General features: G+C 45.3%; 1 protein-coding gene across 1 annotated transcript in view; it reads right to left on the minus strand.

Annotated features, from left to right (window-relative positions):
• Positions 1–1,153: 1,153 nt before the first annotated feature.
• Positions 1,154–20,914, minus strand: part of loxl4 (lysyl oxidase-like 4) — a 123,790-nt gene continuing 104,029 nt past the window's right edge. Inside the window, exons 12-15 of the mRNA XM_078565099.1 lie at positions 11,512–11,627; positions 9,131–9,267; positions 7,597–7,708; positions 1,154–2,580 (exon numbers count right to left, since the gene is read on the minus strand). Of these exons, the coding sequence (XP_078421225.1) occupies positions 2,510–2,580; positions 7,597–7,708; positions 9,131–9,267; positions 11,512–11,627 (436 nt within the window). The 3' untranslated portion in view covers positions 1,154–2,509. The remainder of the gene's footprint in view (positions 2,581–7,596; positions 7,709–9,130; positions 9,268–11,511; positions 11,628–20,914) is intronic.

Consider the following 20,914-nt stretch of genomic DNA (forward strand, 5'->3'; position numbering starts at 1 on the left):
ACCACCTTTAAACCCAAGCTAGCAAGAGGCAATGGGACCAATTTCACCGGGACAAACTGCTGTTAATTAACTCTTATGTGACAATGGTAACAATGCTTCAAAAGTATTGCGTTGGCTGTAAAATGCTTCGGGAAGTCCTGAGGTTGTGAATGGTGGCAGTAGAATTGCAAGTTCTTTAACAGCCTCCTAATGGGGTCAGCAGATGTAGCACTCTGTTAACACAATCGCTCTGGGCGGTGTGGGTACCTTCCCCTGGGTAGCTGAGGACAGAGCATGTAGGTGGGAGGGCCCTCGATTGTTCAGGGTTAGGAGGTGGTTAGGGACCCAGAGTACAATTTTCAGGGTGTGGTGCAACCTGGAAAAGCAGGGCTGTGTTTGTCCTGGCTGCACAGGAATACTACAGACCCAAGTTCACTTGCCCACTCCTCCTTTGCTCATCAAGTCAACGTAGTGTCAGAGTTGCCGGATACTGTGCCAATGTGGAGCTAATGGCCAGGCTCCCTCCCCTACTGCGGGTGGGCAAGACTTAAAATGAAGCCAAAAACAGATTTGGATATAGTTGGCACCTTATGGGGTGAGCCTACACAGAGCAACACTGGGGCATCACTTTCACCTTCAGGACCTGGGCAGTAACCCAGTGAGATGCATTGTCTACCTTTTATAGAATCCACTTCAGTGGAATGAACATTGAGCGAGAAGGCGGTTGTATAAAAGGGAGTGTATTTCACCTCATTTGGTTAACTCCCAAGCAGCGAAGATGTAAACCTACCCCAACATACAGCTATGAAATCCTGCTCTCTATTGTTTTAATAAGGACATTATGAAATCCTTGTTAAAATAGCACCATGAGAGAAGAATTTGTTATTACCGTGTTAACCCCATAATTACAATCCCAACCACTTAAATCGCTCATGTTTGAAACAGTCACTTCTATTAACCTAAAAATGATAAAAATTAGCCATTTTCCAAGTTGCCAGTTGCAGCTTCTTAAGACTCCTGTTTATTGAGGCAGAAACGACTGTGATTATTTAATAGTTTGCACCTCATTAACCTGCACTGAATTCAAGGACAACAATGCTCAGGTACCTTTTGGGTAGTTAAGCCTCTCCATTCCCTTATAAACGGTGTGGCATTACACTTTTTGCTGAGCTGCAGCTCAAAGTAAATCCGGAACATCTGAGCAGTCAGGACACACAGTACAAGTGCTCCGCTCAAAGACAGTCCTTGCCTCATTGCCTGCTGATGTTTCCTTGACAGTTCTAGTGAATGGTGGTTTGCCATCACCTTCCACTCTCAGGGACACAATGACACAAAAATAGGTGGGAAGGCAAGTGGTGAGGATGACACAAGGAGTCTACAGAGGGATATAGACTGGTTAAGTGAGTGGGTTAAAACGTGGCAGATGGAATATAATATGGGAAAATGTGAGGTTATGCACTTTGGGGGGAAGAATAAAGAAGCTGAATATTATTTACATGGAGCACAGAGCGATTTGAGAGTCCTCATGCATGAATCCCAAAAAGCCAACAGCAGGGAATAGGGAAGGCGAATGGAATGTTGGCCTTTATTTCAAAGGGAATGGAGTATAAAAATAGGGAAGTCTTGCTAAAACTATACAAGGCACTAGTAAGACCACACCTAGAATACTGTGAACAACTTTGGTCCCCTTATCTAAGGAAAGATATACTGGCATTGGAGGCAGTCCAGAGAAGGTTCACTAGGTTGATCCCGTGTATGGAGGGATTTTCTTATGAGGAGAGGTTGAGTAGGTTGGGCCTGTACTCATTGGAGTTTAGAAGAATGAGCGATGACCTTATTGAAACATATAAGATTCTTAGGGGGCTTGACAGGGTAGATGCTGAGAGGTTGTTTCCCCATGTGCATGAATACACCGTCTGTAAACAATGGGGAGTGTATTACCATCGCTTTAATTCCATTCATCTTGTGAATTCTGTTGAAGTTAACCAGGTAATATTTAACAGTTACAGCAGACCCTTTCCGTTATACTGTAACATAACACCAGATACACCAAAGAGTGAAAAATGCCTGATAGAATGTGAACACCACGTACATTCCCTTTTGTTTATTATATATTTATATAGATCTTTTAAAAAATATCCTCAAATAATTCAATGTGCAAGCATTGAGGTTATGAAATCCACTTTGAATAAAATTTAAAAACAGAAGAAAAATAAACCACACACAGAGAGGGGGTTATTATTGACTTTTTTCATCGGGCAAAAAAATACTTGCGCCCTTTTTTTTTTTGCCTGGTGCTAAAAGCCAAGATTACCCCCAAAGACTTTTATCATTTCTATTGGGACATGACCACAAGTTCCTAGTGCACAATCAGATTGTACTCCCAAATCCCATTCAATTGTTGACTTTTTCCTCAATTGAGTCACATGGATAGTTCAAATGGCAGCCTAATTCTGAATGGGGTGAGGGCACATATCCAGGGCAGGAGGTCCGAGGTATTGCCTGGTATTTGAAAGTGACGTCTCTCCTGTTAAGACACGTTGTTGGACAAGGCGAGCTGATGTTCAAATTGGTCCTCAATTGCGGCGCTGAAGGCATCACCTGAAAGGCAAACAGATGAGGTGAGATGAGATGAGAAGATAGAAGGCTTCCTCCAAATGGTCGTAACATAAAACGTCAGCTAGGGGTGATGGTCAGGAAGCATTTCTTCACACAAAGGACAGTAGCAATTTGAGAACTCTCTCCTCTAGGGGTCAACCAAAAATAGCAAAACTGAGATTGATACACTTTAGTTGTGTGTGCTCATTCAGGAAGTCTGAGTTGCTGTGGCAACATGCACTTTTACAGGCATGTTGCAGTTTGGAGCTATGGATAGTGATGGTAGAGGCTTCAACTTTCTTTTCATCTCATGTCTGACCAGGAATCTCTCCCACTCTTATCACCTGCCATTGGTGTGTGTTGGAAGGATTTGCAGATTGACATTCAATCCGTTTTGCTACATTATGAATGTGTCCATCAAGTCCTGGTGTGGGACTTAAACGCAGAGCTTCTGGCTCAGAGGCAGGGACACCACCCACTGCGCCACAAGACCTCCACAGGGAGCCGGTGGCATCATGATAATGTCACTGGGCTAGAAATCCAGGGCCCTGTGAGATAGTCTGAACCACATAAAATTCATGAAACAAGTAACTTGTAAACAATTTCTAAAGGCTAACATTCTTTCAAAGTTCTTCAGCTTGTGACTACATTGCTTTTAGCAAATAAGTTGGCTGTGCCTTTGAGTTCTGCTGAAGTGTAAGAAAACAATATTTAGTACATCTAAATTTAAGTTCATGATTTGCACTGGGAGCTCTGAGGACATGGGTTCAAATCCCACCTCGGCAGCCGGTAGAATTTAAATTCAATTAATAAATCTGGAATATAAAAACTAGTCTTTGTCCATGATGGTGTCCATGACAACTATATCACTGATTGTCGTGAAAATCCATCTGGTTCACTAATGTCCTTTAGGGAAGGAAATCTGCCGTCCTTACCCGGTCTGGCCTACATGTGATTCTAGACTCACGGCTGTGTGGCTGACCTTTAATTGCCCTCTGAAATGGCCTCGCAAAGCACTCAATTCAAAGGGCAGTGAAGGATTGGCAACAAGTGGCGCTCACATTCCATGAAAGAACAAATTTGAAAGAAGTGAGATTTTTGTTAGTTAAGGACATTAAGGGATATGGAACCAAGGTGGGCAATTGGGGTTAATATATAGATCGACCGTGATCTCACTGAATGGCAGAGCAGACTCGAGGAGCTGCATGACCTCCTCCTGTCCCTAAGCTCCTGTAAGGATATTATTCCAAAATGATGGCATCCTTCACACAAAACCTTTTTTCCCCTTTTTAAGTGAATGTCAGAGCTGCTGCCCTCTCAGGTGGATGCAATAGATGGCATCTATTCAAAGGTCTCCCCAGTATCCTGGCCAATATTTATCCCTCAGTCAAAAATCACTCAAACAGATGATATTCTCGTTAACACATTGCTGTATGTGGGAGCTTGCTGTATGCTGATTGGTTGCCTTGCTGTGTGCTGATTGGCTGCCTTGCTGTGTGCCGATTGGCTGCCATGTTCCAGCAGTGACTACATTTCAAAAGTACCTCATTGGCTGTAAAGTTCTTTGGGATATCCTAAGGTTAGGAAAGGCACCGTGTAAATTCACGTTCTTTCTTTGACACCCCACCATGCATATGCAGTAAGGCTGACCATAACTCACACATCACTTTGAGCAGAGGCAGTTGCTGGTGTTCCAGTGTTGTGGAACCTGCTCCACTTGAAGTTACCAGGGCCGATTCGGCAGCAGCAGGAATCGTTCGAGGGTTTTCAGTTCAAAGGTCAGTCTCCCAAACACAGCTCGCGCCTCTGGAGCAGAACTTGGACCCACGGCCTTCCCATACCAGAGGCGAGAGTGCTACTCCCCGAGGCACCGCTGAGGCCTAAGGCGCTGCTGCGTTTCTCCTCGGTGTGTGGAGCGAGTGTCGGGAGGGCGGCAATTCCAGGGACCAGGGTGAAAGTTCCCAGCACTCATTCCTACTGCTCATAGACAGGAGGAAGGGCAGCGTTGCTTACGCTCGCCAAGTCCCGAAATGTTCACAAGAAGGGCCTTCAGGCTATTAGATGTCATCCTTCCAGATTATCAACCCTACCATCTTTCAATTACAGCATCACAGCTAGATGCCGTGACCTGAGCTCTCACAGAGAAGCTGAAGATAATCATTTGCTATAACCCAGTGCAGTATTAGATATCCATAACTGGCCTGAGTAAATCTCATTCCGTTTGAAGTAAATCGCTGAAAACCAATACTGATTAATATTAAATAGGTTTGCTCTGATCTAGGAGATAACACAGCTGTTTTTAACTACCAGCTACCAACTTCCTGCCTGAAAATTAAGCATAAAAAGAAAGGCTTGCATTAATGTAGTGCCTTTCACAACCTCGGGGTAGCTCATGGTACCTTACATGCAATGAGGTGCAGTGTAGTCACTGTTGTAGTGTAGAAAATGCGACGGCTAATATGTACACAGGAAGCTCCCACAAGATACAATGAGATCATCTTTTTTTGTAGCAGCATTGGTCAAGGTGTAAATATTATCCTAGACACCGGGGAGAACTGACTTGCCCTTTGTTGAAATAGCGCACGAGGTCATTTTTGTCCACCTGAGGGGGCAGAGGGGTACTCAGTTTAACGTCTCATCCAAATGATGGCACCACCGACAGTGCAGCACTCCCTCAACAGTGCATCAGCGTGTCAGCCTGGGTTTTGTAAGTGTCTTAAAAGGTGGGGGGAGGTAGAGCGGTTTGGGGAGGGACATCCAAGCATCAAGACCCAGGTGGCTGCAAATGGTGGAGCGATTAAAATCAGGGGTGTACCAGATGCCAGAATGGGAGGGGCGTAGTGATCTTGAAGGGTTTAGGGGCAGTGTTCAACACGCCCGTGGTTAGGAAATGGCTGTTGGTATCATTCATTGGTTAAGACCAAACCAGGAATATTTGGTGAAGATATTAGAAAACTTACAGGCTAGGCAGTAAAGTGGCAAATGAACTTTAATTGTAGCTAAATGTGCAGTGATGCACTTTGGTAGGAAAAATAGAAAGATCACCAACACCTTAGAAAATAAGAAATGGAACTTATAAAAAAATTCTTTCATGGGATGTGAGCATCACTGGCAAGGCCAGCATTTGTTGCTGAACCCTAATGGAGGGGAGCCATGCCAAAGTAATCTAGGAACATTGATGAACAGATCATTAAAAACAGCAGCAGAGATCAACAAAGCAATTATAAATAGTCATTTGGTAGTAAAGAACTTGAGTATTGCTGAAAAAAAGAGACATGTTGAACCTTTTCATCTTGCACTCATCAGGAAACTTTGCAAGGATACCAAAATAAGGGGCAAACAACAATTTATACTGGATGTGAAGAAAGTGCAGATTGGTTGGCATGTGTACTCTGATTGGTAGAGGCGTAGCCGTGGAGAATGCACCTTTGATTGTGACTGACAGTTAACTGCCAAGCATTGTTTGAAATTTAAACCAGGCGGCCTGATTGGTCAAGGCATTGCCCTGAAGAATGAGGAATGAATCAGCGAATGGCTGTCGCTAATTTTGTTTAACTGAAACAGGCACAAAGTGTGTACATGTTCTTTCTGTCTGCAAAGAACAGAGGCCTGTGTATTAATACATGTAGCTTCCAGTACATGTAAATGAGCCACACTTGCGAGCCCTGCTGACGATCTTAAATTGGTTGTCAGCATAATTCTTAGCACACTGAGGGTTATTTAGTAAATGTTGTCCGATTGCGGAATCACATCTAACGTTGGACATTGTTCTGAGTTTTGCAAGCACGGGCTGGTTGGGTGCGGTCTGTACCTTGCCCATTGCGAACAGCGGCTGGGACTTACTGTTTGACGCAATCCGCTAGTCTTTGGGACATATGGCCCGCATGCCCAGCATCACACTGGCACTGAAATTCATACACCACACTACTCATCTGTGTGATAGGCAGAAGGTCTTTTTGGCTTGACGGCAGCATCATGTTAGTGGCAAATACCACTCGTGTTGCTACTGCATAGTAACAGCGTGAAACAGCTAGCATCACCTGTTGCTCAATGTTTCAAGATACCTTGCCCTCCCAGGGTAATCGGAGGTAGACTTGGCACGTTTCATGGCCAAAAGTGACGGCCTTAGTCCCGTGCATGAGTTTGCACGATATGGTCCAGGTCAATTTCTGGTCAATGGTAACCCCCAGGATGTTGATAGTGGGGTATTCAGTGATGGTGATGCCACTGAATGTCAAGGGGAATGGTTAGATCCTCCTCTTATCAGAGATGGTCATTGCTTGGCACTTGTGCAGCACGAATGTTACTTGCCACTTGTCAGCCCCAGACTGAATGCTGTTCAGGTCTTCCTGCATATGCACATCAACCTCTCTTTGTATGTTCTTCTTATATTATGGCCTTTACCCTAAGTGTGGTCTAACCAGAGGTACAGTATCATGCAAACTCAACATCCTGGGGACTACCATTGGCCAGAAACTGAACTGGTCTAGCCATATAAATACGGCTACAAGAGCAGGACAGAGGCTCGGAATCCTGCGGTGAGTAACTCACCTCCTGACTCCCCAAAGCTTGTCCACCATCTACAAGGCTTCAGTCAGGAGTGTGATGGAATACTCTCCACTTGCCTGGATGAGTGCAGCTCCAACAACACTCAAGAAGCTTGACACCATCCAGGACAAAGCAGCCCACTTGATTGACACCTCATCTATCACCTTAAACATCGACTCCCTCCTGCTGAGAGGATGAAATGAAGGAGAACCGTGTGGAGTGTAAACACCAGCACAGGCTTGATGGACCGAATGGCCTGTTTTTTGTGCTGTACATTCTGTATGTTTTACTTTTATGAGGAAGGCGTTCAGGTTTGACTTACAGTCTGGATTTTCAAACAGTCTTTAATGATTCCAGTCTGGATTGAGAAATTCAGAATGCATTAAACTGAATCTAGGTAGCCATGTGTAGGATGCACTCAGTAAGGACAGCAATGATTTAAGGCTCAGTCTCCGACGTAGGTCTACATACCTGTGTGGCAGCCGTACATCCAGATTCGGAAACCATCATATCTACACCGGCACTTCACAATATTGTTGGAGAAATCGGACTCGGCCACTTCCGCATTGGGATTGATGTGGACCTGGGCGAAGGAGAGAGGCAAAAATTCAGGATTTTTCCAGAGAGAAGCAACAGATTGGTTAGTGTGTAACCTTTGAAGGGGAGAGACAGTACATACACTTCAGAAATATTTACAGTAGAGTATCAACAACATCCTCTCCATCTGTATTCAGCCTGAAAGGGGTCAATAGGTCAGCGTAGCTACAGCAGTGCGGGATGAGATATTCCACTGTACTAGAGAGCAAGAGACAATATCCAATCATCTGCATCTCCCCAAATTATCCTCTGCATCTTCCCCTTCCTCCGCCCTTATCTCCATCGCTACTGTATTCCTCAATGTTAGCTCCAAACTCTATTTCCACTGCCCTCTGCTGCATCCTATGTAAACTCCAAAGTTCTCCTGGTATGTGTATCCCGTCCTGCATTAAATCTTGCTTCTCTCTCATTCCTATCTCCATTGGCTACTTCCCAATACATCGAATCCCAAATCCTTCATTACACAGAACTACTGCACAGAAGCAGGTCATTCAGCCCAACTGGTCTATGCTAGCATTTATACTCTACACGAGCCTTCCCCAACCTGACATCATCTCACTCTATCTGCTTATCCTTTTGTTTCTTCCTCCCTTATGGGTTTATCCAGCTTCCCCTTAAATACATCTTTTCTATTCACCTCAACCACTCCAAGTGGTAGTGAGCTCCACACTCTCACCACTCTGGGTAAGGAGGGAAAGTCAATCTTATATTTATGACCCCTAGTTTTGGATGTTCCCTCCGTGTAGGAACATCTTCTCCACGCCAACCGTGGCAAACCCTTTCATAGTTTTAAAAGCATCTGTGAAGTCCACCCCTCAGCCTTCTCTCTTCTAGAGAAAAGAGCCTCCAAATCTATTCAGTCGTTTCTCATAGCTGTCATCTCTCGGTTCAGATATAATACATTGAATCCAAAATTCTCCATTTGCAGCTTTCTCCACACCCCTCATTTTCCTCTGGAGCCCCTATAGCCTAGCCCTCACTCCTTCCTCTGATCCTCCACTGGTGGTACAGCTTTCTTCACCAGCTGTGCCTCACCCTGTGGGTCTCTGATGCTAATGGCTCTGCCCTGCCTTTCCATTCTCCCCACCTTGAAATGTCCTTTCTACATCCTCAACCCGGCCCTCGATCACTCCTTCTAATCTACCAACCCAGAAACCGATGTGAAACGTGCTTAGGTATTTGACAAGTTAAAGGTGTCATATAAATGGAATTAGTTGTTAAAGTGGGAGGTAGAAAGTGAGCCATGGTCTTACTGAATGGTGGAGTAAGCTCGAGGGAGGTATGACCTACCCCCGCTCCAGATTTTAATGTCCGCATGTTCTTATCAAAAGACAAAGACGTACAAAACATTACCACATGGGTACAATAGGCTGGCAGTTACAAAATATGAGAGTCATGATTTCCATACCTGAAAGACATAGTTTCCTGGTTTAACATCAGTGATGTCTATCCACTGACAGTCGATGTCATGGCGGTAGAGGTCCCAGCAACCCACGGTGACACCTTGATCCCCGAAATTGGCACATGCATATCGTTTGTAGATGCCTAGTGGGAAGGTGAAGAGAGAAAGGGATGAATTGGACAAGCGCACAAGGTGACAAAAGAAGGATGGCCAGTTCCACTGGAATCACTCTCCATCCGGCAAACAACTTATGTGGTCAGAATGGTACCAAAGGCAGTTAGGGTAGATACAAATAACCAAAAACACTACGCACTTTCCTTCCTGGGCAGCTGGGTCCTTAGAAATATTGTCTGTAAAACGTCATCAGTTCAACCAACTTCATTCCATCAGATCAGTCCCATTCTACCTATTTTCTCACCATATCCCACAATCTGCATTCTCTCCAAAACGTGTCGAATTATGTCTCAAAGTTGCTCATATGGACTGTTTCAGTGTCCTTTCTTGGTGACGTATTTCACAATTTCAGTTGAAGAAACCACACACTGTTTCCTCCTTATTCCTAGAATCCTAATTTGCCATGTTCCGAGAACTGAGCATTTTGCCACAGGGATTACTCTGCTGGATATGAGTTTTTGTCTAACCACTTCAAAAATTTCAGTCGCATCCCTCGAAGACTCAACCACAGAGGTTTACCTGCACATAAGGAAACCAGAATGTCCGTTGTGCCTGTGCCAGTTCTTTCCTCACGCCCTAATTCTTGTGAAAGCTGGGGCTCAGCTGGAAAGAATTCCCACCTCGAGGTCTGAAGGTCATGGGTTCAAACCCAACTCCAGAGAACTTGAGCATGGAAGCCAGGCCGTCACTCCTATGCAGTACTGAGGAAGTGCTGTACTGCCAGAGGGCCATACTGGCTAACATTCATACCTCAAAAAGCTCCTAAAAATAAGTTACCTGGCTGTGATCATTACTATTCTGTGGGAGCTTGCTCTGCGCAAACTGGCAGCTGCGTTTCCTACATTGTAACACTGACTATACTTAAAGAGTTCATTGACTGTAAAGCATTTTGGGATATCCTGAGGCCTTTCTTGATACTCAGCAGCATCTGGTTGCTTCTGACGTTTGCATAGATGTATTATATCATATGTCAGTTGGATTTTTTTTTTCCCAGTGTTGCCATATGTGAGGTCAAAACAAAATGACCTAGAGTGACTTTGACCTGCTGCAGTTAAAGAGGTTAAAACATTCAGGAGGCTCCTGGAAGCTATTTTTGCAATGATTAGATTTTGGGATTGGTTGGGCGGGGTGGGGGGGTCAGGAGGGTCGGTGTTAGGCGCCAGTGAACTTCACTCTTGCTCCATTCCTGTTTCATAGTCTCAGCAGGAAACTGCCTCCACATACTGAAAACACTTTTTCCCAGGACAGGCAGCACAGTCGGATCCTCTGGACATCATGACGTGCGGTCATCAAATTCAGACTGATGGCTCCCATTTCCTCATGCAATCCCTCCTTCCCCGTCTTTGGCTCAAAACACATATGGACTTTCAATCTGTTTCAAGAACATCGGAATTGATTATCCCCAAACACTCAGTAGACGGTTGCTATAGTTGCAACCGCTTTGTTTGTTATTCAAGCTGTTCTAATATTTTTCCAAGAACTAAATAATTCAAAGGAAGTGATTTTTGCAATGGTACATCTTCTTTCCATATATATATGTATATTTTTGTTTTCTATAATCTCGGTTGAGAAGACTTTGAGTCATGCTGGAGATCTGTTGTACAAGGACCAATCAGCCTCTTGCGCTTTGCGCGCTCAATCCTGATTGGTGCAAGTGTTTTGTCGGATGGCCCCATTTCTCTCTCCACGGACGCTGCCAGACCTGCCGAGTTTTTCCAGCATTTTCCGTTTTTAATTCAGATTCCCAGCCTCCGCAGTATTTTTCTTTTACATAATTGAGAATCTGTGTTCCAACAGTGACCATCTCACTCTACACCTATCTTTACAACTTGTTCCAAATCAGGTATCTCCCCCAGCTCCTTTGTCAAAGTTATTCAACACACCAACTATATTTACTCTGTTTGAGACTCCCAGTTAAAAGGAATTTCTAATTTCTGGTCTCACTGACCACTTGCCAAGTTAAACGGGCAACACCCACGTCTCAGTAGTGAAGGTCAAAGCTCAAGAGAAGGTCACTCCCTCAGTACAGCAGGGGGGTGCGTGGACAGATCAGGAGGTGACAGGTCATGTCTCCTTCCAATCTTATTTCCACTGGAAACAAATAAAGTGTTGACAGACCCTCCGCACAGCAAGACTTCACACCCATCAGTTCTCTCCACCCCCCCCCCCCAACTCCGCCTCGCCCACCATCTCTACTCCTCCTGTTGACATACCTCTTTCACAGTCTGAGTCTTCTAGACAGAAGCTTGCTTTGTGTCCTTCTGCGACCTTGCTGCCATTCAGGGTCAAAAGGTCATAGTGCGTGAAGACCTCCATGCTGTGATAGTGTCTGCAAAGAGAATGAGTATCTGGTTTCTGCGAATGGACAATCAGGTGCGATACAATTTGGCTTCAACTGCAGGTTTCCATTAGGAACTAGGACCATCTCTATCTACAGCCACGTTTCTCTATCTCTACATATCTGTTTTCAGTTTCCACACAGTTGGACAGAACACGTAAACCCTGTAAACCTTGCTCCATGTTACTTGATCAGCTCATTTACATTTTTTTGTGGTGTTACTCACGTTTAGCATATGGTGTACTGGGAGCACCACAGCGGTTAGGGGGCTGCAATATCGGGAAGGAGCAGCTATTAAAGGGTTGCCGCTGGCTGCTCTGAAGCATTGCCTTTCCTTTTTGGAAACACAAAGGGTTTCAAGACACAGCGACCCCCCCCCCAAAGATTGGTTTCCAAAGGTGGGCAAAGGTGGTGAAATTGAGAAACAAAGGGTTGTTGAAAAGAGAAAGCCAGCAAAGAGGAATATTACAATATCTCAATCCTTCAACACCATTCCAAAGAGGTGCTTAAGTTCAGCCGTATTCAGGAGTGGACCCATAAATTATACAAAAGCCAGGGACAGAAAGAGACCATTGCTTGGTAAGTGGGGTGGCTCTGAGGGCCATAGCATGCTGGGCAGGTGGAGCATTTTACAATTTTCAACACCCAATGATGCGAGTAACACTTACCCACTAATGTCCATCAGTGCTATGGGCACTGAGCAGCATATTATTGACACTCTAAAGGGTTCACCTACTGGTTTTGTGCCTCCAGCAAGATGCCATGGGGCAAAATTTTTAGCTCGGTCAGCGGGCGCCCCCGCCGACAATTAAGAGGTCAATTAAGGTCATTAATTGTCTCGGATTCTGCTTCCTACCCTGTGGTTGGCGGACGGGCAAATCGGCCAGGGCGGACTTTGCATTTTTCATGAAACCTCAACCACGGGCAGGATGAGGTTTCCGTTATTAAAAAGAAAAATCTATGGACCGCATTTTTATCAGGTATATGTTCAGGTGACCGATTGTGATGCCTGCGCATTTTATTCCTGATTTTAAAAATTTTATTTAATGCTTTTCGGGTCTTCAGCTCCCTGAGGCAGCTCTCCGCCTTCAGGGGGCTTTCTGTCAGCGCCCCCACTCCCCACCCCGGCAGCGCTGAGCTTTTCGGCGCGCGTTTCGCGCTAGCTGGTTGTTAATTGGGTCATTTGCCGGCCACTCCCAGGCCCCGCCACTCACGCCCACCCGCTGACCCAAAAATTCAGGCCCATGTATTCCACCAGACGTAAAATCAAGTCTGTAAACTCTTCGTTTCCTGCTTCAACAATAAGATATCCACTCTAACCTCAGCACACCACCTCCAAGTGCACAAATGTGACACTTTACCATTTCCTTATATCATATTTCACAAAGAACATTTACAATCAGCTGACAGCGGAGTCATTCAGTTCAAGCCTTTTAAAGCACAAAAAACATAGGAAAAAATGGGAGGGATGAAGGGCTGTGGTTAGTGTAGAGATAATTAGCAGCCTTTATATATAACATTTAAAGATATGTTGCAATTCAGAGAAGTAAACTTCCCCTCCAAGCACAAATAAGTGGTTATTTGGTCAATGGTGCTGATTGGATGTTGGGTGTGTCAGGGACTGGCCTGGTGACAGACCCTCTCACATGCTGGATAATTTGACCAGTAAATTGCTGGGGATATACACTTCTAAAATTGGTTGGTGTCAAACATAATTTTAAAGCATTAAACGTCAACAGATTTATCTGGAACGTGTGCGGGGTCAGGTTGTAGGAGATAGGGGAAGACATATGGAGGAGAGGAGTTCCACAGTATTTTTTTTTATTCATTCCTGGGATGTGGGCATCGCTGAATGGGCCAGCATTTATTGACCATCCCTAGTTGCCCTTGAGAAGGTGGTGGTGAGCTGCCTCCTTGAACCGCTGCAGTCCATGTGGTGTAGGTACACCCATAGTGCTGTTAGGGGGGGAGTTCCTGGATTTTGACCCAGTGACAGTGAAGGAACGGCGATATATTTCCAGGTCAGGATGGAGTGACTTGGGGTGGAACTTCCAGGTGGTGGTGTTCCCATCTATCTGCTGCCCTTGTCCTTCTAGATGGTAGAGGTCATGGATTTGTAAAGTGCTGTTGAAGGAGCCTTGGTGAGTTGCTGCAGTGCAACTTGTAAAGGGTAGACACTGTGCGTCGGTGGTGGAGGGGGTGAATGTTTAAGGTGGTGGATGGTGTGCCAATCGAGTGGATTGTTTTGGGGTTTTGACGTCTAGGTAAAGAGTTTGTAGAAGATATTACGATGATTCTTGATTCCAGCACAATCTGAAGATAGGAGCAAGAGAGCAGTTGGACAACAGAAAAGGAAACTGGTTTGACATTGATTTGATGAACAGGAGGTAATGTTCTCAAATAATGCAATTTGAGGGAATATGACCAGACAAACTCCGCAACATTCCCACGTATATCAGAAGTCAAAAACAATCGGATTTTGTTCACTGCGATCTTATTTAGTTAGGACTTTTTCTAATTTCTTCCTGGAAATCTCATATTGTCCCTCATGGTGTATGGGAAGAAAAGGTTCATTTATGTGGTGAAGTTTATGTGTTGGCTGGAATGGAACCACCTGGGCCTGTATTTTGGGCAAATGTTGGCTCCAAAGTTAACCTGCCTCTGCGATGAGGTGCAGGAGCTGCCCCCCTTCTTCAACCCAGCCCCCAAATAAACTTCGGGTTTACCACTTCAGATCAGGACCTCCCTCTCCCTCCAGCCCCCATGGCTGAGATCACCGCCCCCCGTCACCCATCCAAATCTCCCATCCCAATCCCTAACCCCCTCCAAATCCTGACAATCTCTCTCTAGTGAGGTCCTGCCCTATTCCTCAGTCTCCCCTGCACCTTCCACATAAATAACGGAGCCAAGGTCGCTGAACGTCTTACCTCCCTTTCCTAGAGTCAGGTCTCCCCTCACCCCGGTCTCCCCTCACCCCGGTCTCCCCTCACCCCGGTCTCCCCGCACCCCGGTCTCCCCGCACCCCGGTCTCCCCGCACCCCGGTCTCCCCGCACCCCGGTCTCCCCGCACCCCGGTCTCCCCGCACCCCGGTCTCCCCGCACCCCGGTCTCCCCGCACCCCGGTCTCCCCGCACCCCGGTCTCCCCGCACCCCGGTCTCCCCGCACTCCGGTCTCCCCGCACCCCGGTCTCTCTGCATTGCGGCCTCCCTGCACTGTGATCTCTCTGCACCGCGGTCCATAGCCAAGGGGTTGCCAGGTGAGTAGACGGAGAAACTGTTTCCAGTGGCAGGAGAGTCATTAGCCAAGGAAACAGGTTTAAGATGATTGGCAAATGAACCAGAACCATCAGAGGAAACAATTTCTAATGCAGCAAGTTGTTATGGTCTGGAACGTGCTGCCTGAAAGGGCGGTGGAAATAGATTCAATAGTCACTTAAAAGGGGATTTGGAGAAATACTTTAGGGGAAAACATTTGCGGGGTTACGGGGAAAGAGAAGAGAACTGGGATTAATTGCATAGTTTTTCCAAAGATCTGACGCAGATGTGATGGGCTAAATGGCCTCCTTTTGTGTTGCATCATTCTAGGATTCTGGGTTTATTGTTGCAGCATTTCCAACCATCCCACTCTGACAGCAGGTCCATGGAAGTTGCAGAGGGTGTTGGAGATGGCCCTCACCACTGATAATACCCCCCCACTCCTTAATGAGGGAGACACTGGGGCCTCCTCCATGCTGTGTCTCGGTAATGGAGCAAGAACATCTGAATGGCTATAAAGTGAGAGAGGGGAATGTGCAACGAGACCTGGGTGTCCTCGTACACCAGTTGCTGAAGGTAAGCATGCAGGTGCAGCAGGTGGTAAAGAAGGCAAATGGTATGTTGGCCTTCATAGCCAGAGGATTCGAGTACAGGATCATGGATATCTTGCTGCAATTATACAGGGCCTTGGTGAGACCACACCTGGAATATTGTGCGCAGTTTTGGTCTCCTTATCTGAGGAAGGATGTATTTGCTATAGAGGGAGTGCAGCGAAGGTTTACCAGACTGATTCCTGGGATGGCGGGACTGACATATGAGGAGAGATTGAGTCGATTAGGATTATATCCGCTGGAGTTCAGAAGAATGAGGTGGGATCTCATAGAAACCTATAAAATTCTAACAGGACTAGACAGGGTAGATGCAGGAAGGATGTTCCCGATGGTGGGGGAGGCCAGAACCAGGGCTCACAGTCTGAGGATACGGGGTAAACCATTTAGGACTGAGATGAGGAGAAATTTCTTCACCCAGAGAGTGGTGAGCCTGTGGAATTCGTTACCACAGAAAGTAGTTGAGACCAAAACATTGTATGTTTTCAAGAAGGAGTTAGACATAGCTCTTGGGGCAAAAGGGATCAAAGGGTATGGGGAGAAAGCGGGAGCAGGCTATTGAGTTGGATGATCAGCCATGATCATAATGAATGGTGCAGCAGGCTCGAAGGGCCGAATGGCCTACTCCTGCTCCTAGTTTCTACGTCTCTATGTTTCTAACACACCGAATGGAGCATCATTAGGCAACGCAACACACAATCACTTTGTCATGTGAACAGTTGGTCACCAACCTGCTGTGCTGCCGAGGTGCCCTGTCCATTTTTAGCATTAGATTAACTATAAAGTTAAAAAGGAGATTTGAATTTGAAAAACTGGACCATAAAAGATCTAAGTTCCAGCTGGAAAGCAGGCAGTCAAAGGGCCACTTGTTGACGATCTACAACTGCTCAGATTTCTCCATATATAGCCTGAGATCCCTCAGTGAAGGAGAGAGTGGGCCAAAGTAGAAAGGGGGCTACTCTTCCACCTCTACCCTCCAAACGACCTGGTCCGAGGAAATGTGGGGCTAGGTCACAGGTCAGCCACGATCTCATTGAACAACAGAAGAGGCTGAAGGGACTAAGCGGCCTATTCCTGTTCCTACAAAAAAATACAATGGAAGATGTGAAAGGTTGGCCTCTTTATTAGATTACGTATAGATTACAGTGTGGGAGAATAAAGATGATACAAGTTCTGAAAGGGTGGGACAGGGTGGTAAAACAGTCATTTCCAGTGGTTGAGTGGTCGAAAACAAGGTTTGGTAAGAGAATTAGAAAAGAGACCAAGAGGAACCTCTCTACACAGAGAGAGAATTGTGAGGTGCAAAATTCCCTTTCAGAATAAGAGTCTGGGCCGGACACCATGTCTATGATTTAAAAAAAAATTATATTCTTTTATGAGATGTGGGCGTCGCTGGCAAAGCCATAATTTGGTTGCCCATCCCCAACTGAGTGGCTTACTAGGCTACTTCAGAGGGCAGCTTGGAGGCAACCACATTGCTGTGGGTCTGGGGACACAGGTAGGTGAGGACAACATTAGTGAACCAGAGGGTTTTTTATGACAATGGATTGCAGTTTCATGGTCACCATTACTGAGACTAGCTTTCAATTCCAGATTTATTAATAGAATTTAAATTCTGTGCAGCTATAGTGGTGGGATTTGAACCTCTGCCCCTAGAGCATTAGGCTGGGCCTGCCGAATTACTAACCCAGTGACATTACCACTACGCCACCATCTTCCCAGCTAAAATGGGATTAGATAGCTGGTGAAGGCAAAGGGGTTGACGTGATATGGAAACAGGGTCAGTAAATGTGATTAGAACTACTTGGTTGAGTGGAGGGTAGACACTGGAGATAGACTGAGTTGAGTTTTTCGAGCATTTTCTATTTTTGTTGCAGAGATAGACTGGTTGGGCTGATTGGCTTGTTTTACTCTGAGTAGCTTCTAAGATTTATGAGAATGGCTCTAGGAATGAGGGACTTCAATTACATGGATAGATTGGAGAAGCTGAGGCTGTTCTCCTTCGAGAAGAGAAGGTTAAGAGGCGATTTGATGGAGGTCTTCAAAATCATGAGGGGCCTGGACAGAGTAGATAGGGAGAAACTGTTCCCATTGACAGAAAGGTCAAGATTCAGGGGACACCAGTTTAAAATGAATGGCGAAAGAATCTAAGGTGGCATGAGGGAAAACCTTTTTACGCATTGAGTGGAATGCACTGCCTGAGAGTGCGGTCGAGGCAGAGTCAATCGGGGCTTCCAAAAGGGGACTGGATAATTATCTGAAGAGAAAATATTTTCAGGGCTACGTGGAAAGGGCGGGTGGTGGGGGCAGGGGTGGGTACCAGCTGAATTGTTCTCACAAAGAGCTAGCACGGACACAGTGGGCTGAATGGCTTCCTTCTATGTTGTAACCTTTCTAAAATTCTATAAGGATTTTCTCTGTGAAGATCCCCATTCAGAAACCAGAGCCTCGACTCTGTCCCTGAGGTATTTAACCCCAAGCCCTTGCATGAGCTCACTTAATTAAAAATAAACCAGGAAACATTTTTATGAGATTTATATTTAAAAAATGAATTTCAAGAAGAACTTTGCTAAGGAAAATGTTGGCGGGGGAACGGCAGGGGAGGTGTGGGGGGGTCGTGTACATGGGGTTGAGATGTGTATTTTTTTGTTTATCCAGATGAAGGAATTAGGAACCGGATATGGAATCAGTTAGGAATTCCGTTGGGCACAAGGTCAAAAGTTCTGGATGAGTTGCTATTTCCTAGAGATCTCCGGATCACTGGGAACTGAACCCTCACGAGCAGATGGCAGATGTTCACATCAATCCCAGGACTGCCACAGAGGATGACAGTGCATCCAAGGCCCTGGGCCCCAATAACTGACTTCCAGCCCCAGCCAGTTTCGTGCTTACTGCACTGATGGTAGGAAGATGCTATTAGTTGTTTTCACAGTGCGGCATCCTAACGTTCATTGCTCACCACCGACCCAACGATTTGCCTGACTTGGCATGATCGCACAGTACTGTGTTTATAAAACGCAGGGATATGTGAAATTATTGCTTTTATTTAAAATTGACCTTTGCAACTAGCTATGCAACCAGCAGTGTTTAATTCAGTGCCCAAAATCATAGAATTTTTAAATCAAATTAAATTGGATTTTTTTTTTGGTGAGGCAAGTGTTGATATCCTCAGCAAAGGTCAAATCTTCACTTTCTACCATCAGTTAAAGCTAATCGCAAAAGGCCTGTACTGGTCATTCTCCTCTCCTCACGTCCCACTGACACCGTCCTAGAGTAACCCTCAGTCGAGAATGGAGCAGTGAGGCAACACAGAGAGGTTAATAAAGAACTTGCATTTAAATAGCACCTTTTACAACCTCAAGACTTCCCAAAGCGCTTTGCAGCCAATGTAAACTTTTGAAGGACAGTCGCTGTCGTAATGTAGGAAACGCAGCAGCCAAGTTGCGCACAGCAAGATCCCACAAACAGCAATGAGATTAATGACCAGATATTTTCTTTTACTCATGTTGATTGAGGGATAAACATTGGCCAGGAGACTGGGTTGGGCAGGGCAGGGCAGTGTGGTGAGGTGTTCCCTGGCTGTTCTTCAAAATAGCGCTATGAAATCTTTTATGTCCACCCGAGAGAGCAGACCTGGGTTTAACGTCTCATCTGAAATCGGCACCTCCGATATGATGTTTGAGAGGGATGAACGTTGGCCTAGAACACCGAACAACAGCCTCCAAACTCTGGTTAATAAGTGATAATGGAAGTCTTGACTGAATTTCCTCTTCGCAAATCCAAGAGGACTAAGGTCAGTGGCTGGTGCTTTATCTTTCTGATCTGCTGAGTGTAGCTACGCTTTCTGAATCTTTTCATGTAGCACCAGCTATCCTATTTGTTATCCTATTTGGAAACAGGTCAGTAACACTGAAATAATTCCATCTGGGTGATTGGAGAGACCTGCCCTTCGAAGGGTGATCTTGTAAAGCTGTATGAGAAAGTAAATAATATGGAAAAGAATTCTGTTCTCAGATTAGACTGTGCAAGTTAGGCAAAGAGGGGCTCACAAGCTCAAACATCAACTTTAGGACGTTCTTCTCCACACAAAGAACGGTCAACATTTGGGATGACTGCCGTGACTCTGAACAATACAGGGAAGAGAAGATCCCAGAATCAAGCCCTGGCTTGCGTTGACCTTAACTGTCATTACTGGGGTCAGAATTCCTAAATCCCACTGCACTCCTTGACACTAGTGGAGAGGGCCACAGGCTTCAGTCAGTGACCCCGAGATCCTGACCCCCTTCGGCATTACCAAGGCCCATTTTATTCTAGTAGTTTCCAGCAGATACCATCCACAGTGTCACAAGATCATAGGAAAGCCGTCAGCCCATCTTGAGAACCCACTACAGAATGGGGAGGGGCATGAAGATGTGACACTTGGATGCTGTAGATGGAAATCTTTAGTAAAAGGCGAAAGATTTACACAATTTGAAGAGAATTTAGAGAGGAGACTAATTCCTGCTAATCACTCCCATTTTCTAAATTGGCCACATTAACAGACTATTTGGCCATCTTCAGTTGGAACACAGGGTCAAGAGGAGGCCATCTGGCCCCTCAGGCCTATTCTGCCATTCAATGGTTGACCTATGACCCAACTCCATATATCCAACTTCACCCCAAATCCTTAATATCTTTGGTTAACAAAAATCTATCAATGTGAGTTTTTAACTTTACAATTGCTCGAGCAGCAATTGCCATTTGCAGAAGAGAGTTCTAAACTTCTACCATCCTGAGAAACCTACCTTTAACTTTTAGACTATCCTCCCAGTCCAACCAGCAGAAATAGTTTCTATCTACCCTATCAGTTTCCCTTAATATCTTTAAAACTTCATCACACCTTAATCTTCTAAATTCCAGGGAAGACATCCCTAGTTTGTGTAATCTCTGCTCGTAATTTAACCCTCAGAGTCCAGATATTATTCTGGTAAATCTACACTACACTCCCTCCAAGACCAATATATCCTTCCTGAGGTGTGGTGCCCAGAACTGCTCACAGTAACTCCAGGTGTGGTCTAGCCAGGGCTTTGTATAGCTGAAGCATGACTTCACCCCCTTGTACTCTATTTCTCTTGATTATAAAGGACAGAGTTCCACTAGCCTTTTTAATTATTTTCTGTACCTGTTCATGATAGTTTAATGATTTTGTATGTGGAAGACCAGTGTCTCCAGCTTTTCACCATTTAGAAAGTACAATGCTCCATCCTTTTTAGGTGCAAAGTGGGTTATCTCATTTGTCCACATTGAGATGCATTTGCCACAGTTTTGCCCATTCACTTCACCTATTAATATCTCTTTGAATATCTCACTGCTTACATTGCTGCCCATCTTTGTGTCTTAAGCAAATCTTGATATGTGGCTTTTGTGTCCCATCAT

The sequence above is a fragment of the Cetorhinus maximus genome, chromosome 20 (genome assembly GCF_964194155.1).
Source record: "Cetorhinus maximus chromosome 20, sCetMax3.hap1.1, whole genome shotgun sequence".
Classification (NCBI taxonomy): domain Eukaryota; kingdom Metazoa; phylum Chordata; class Chondrichthyes; order Lamniformes; family Cetorhinidae; genus Cetorhinus; species Cetorhinus maximus.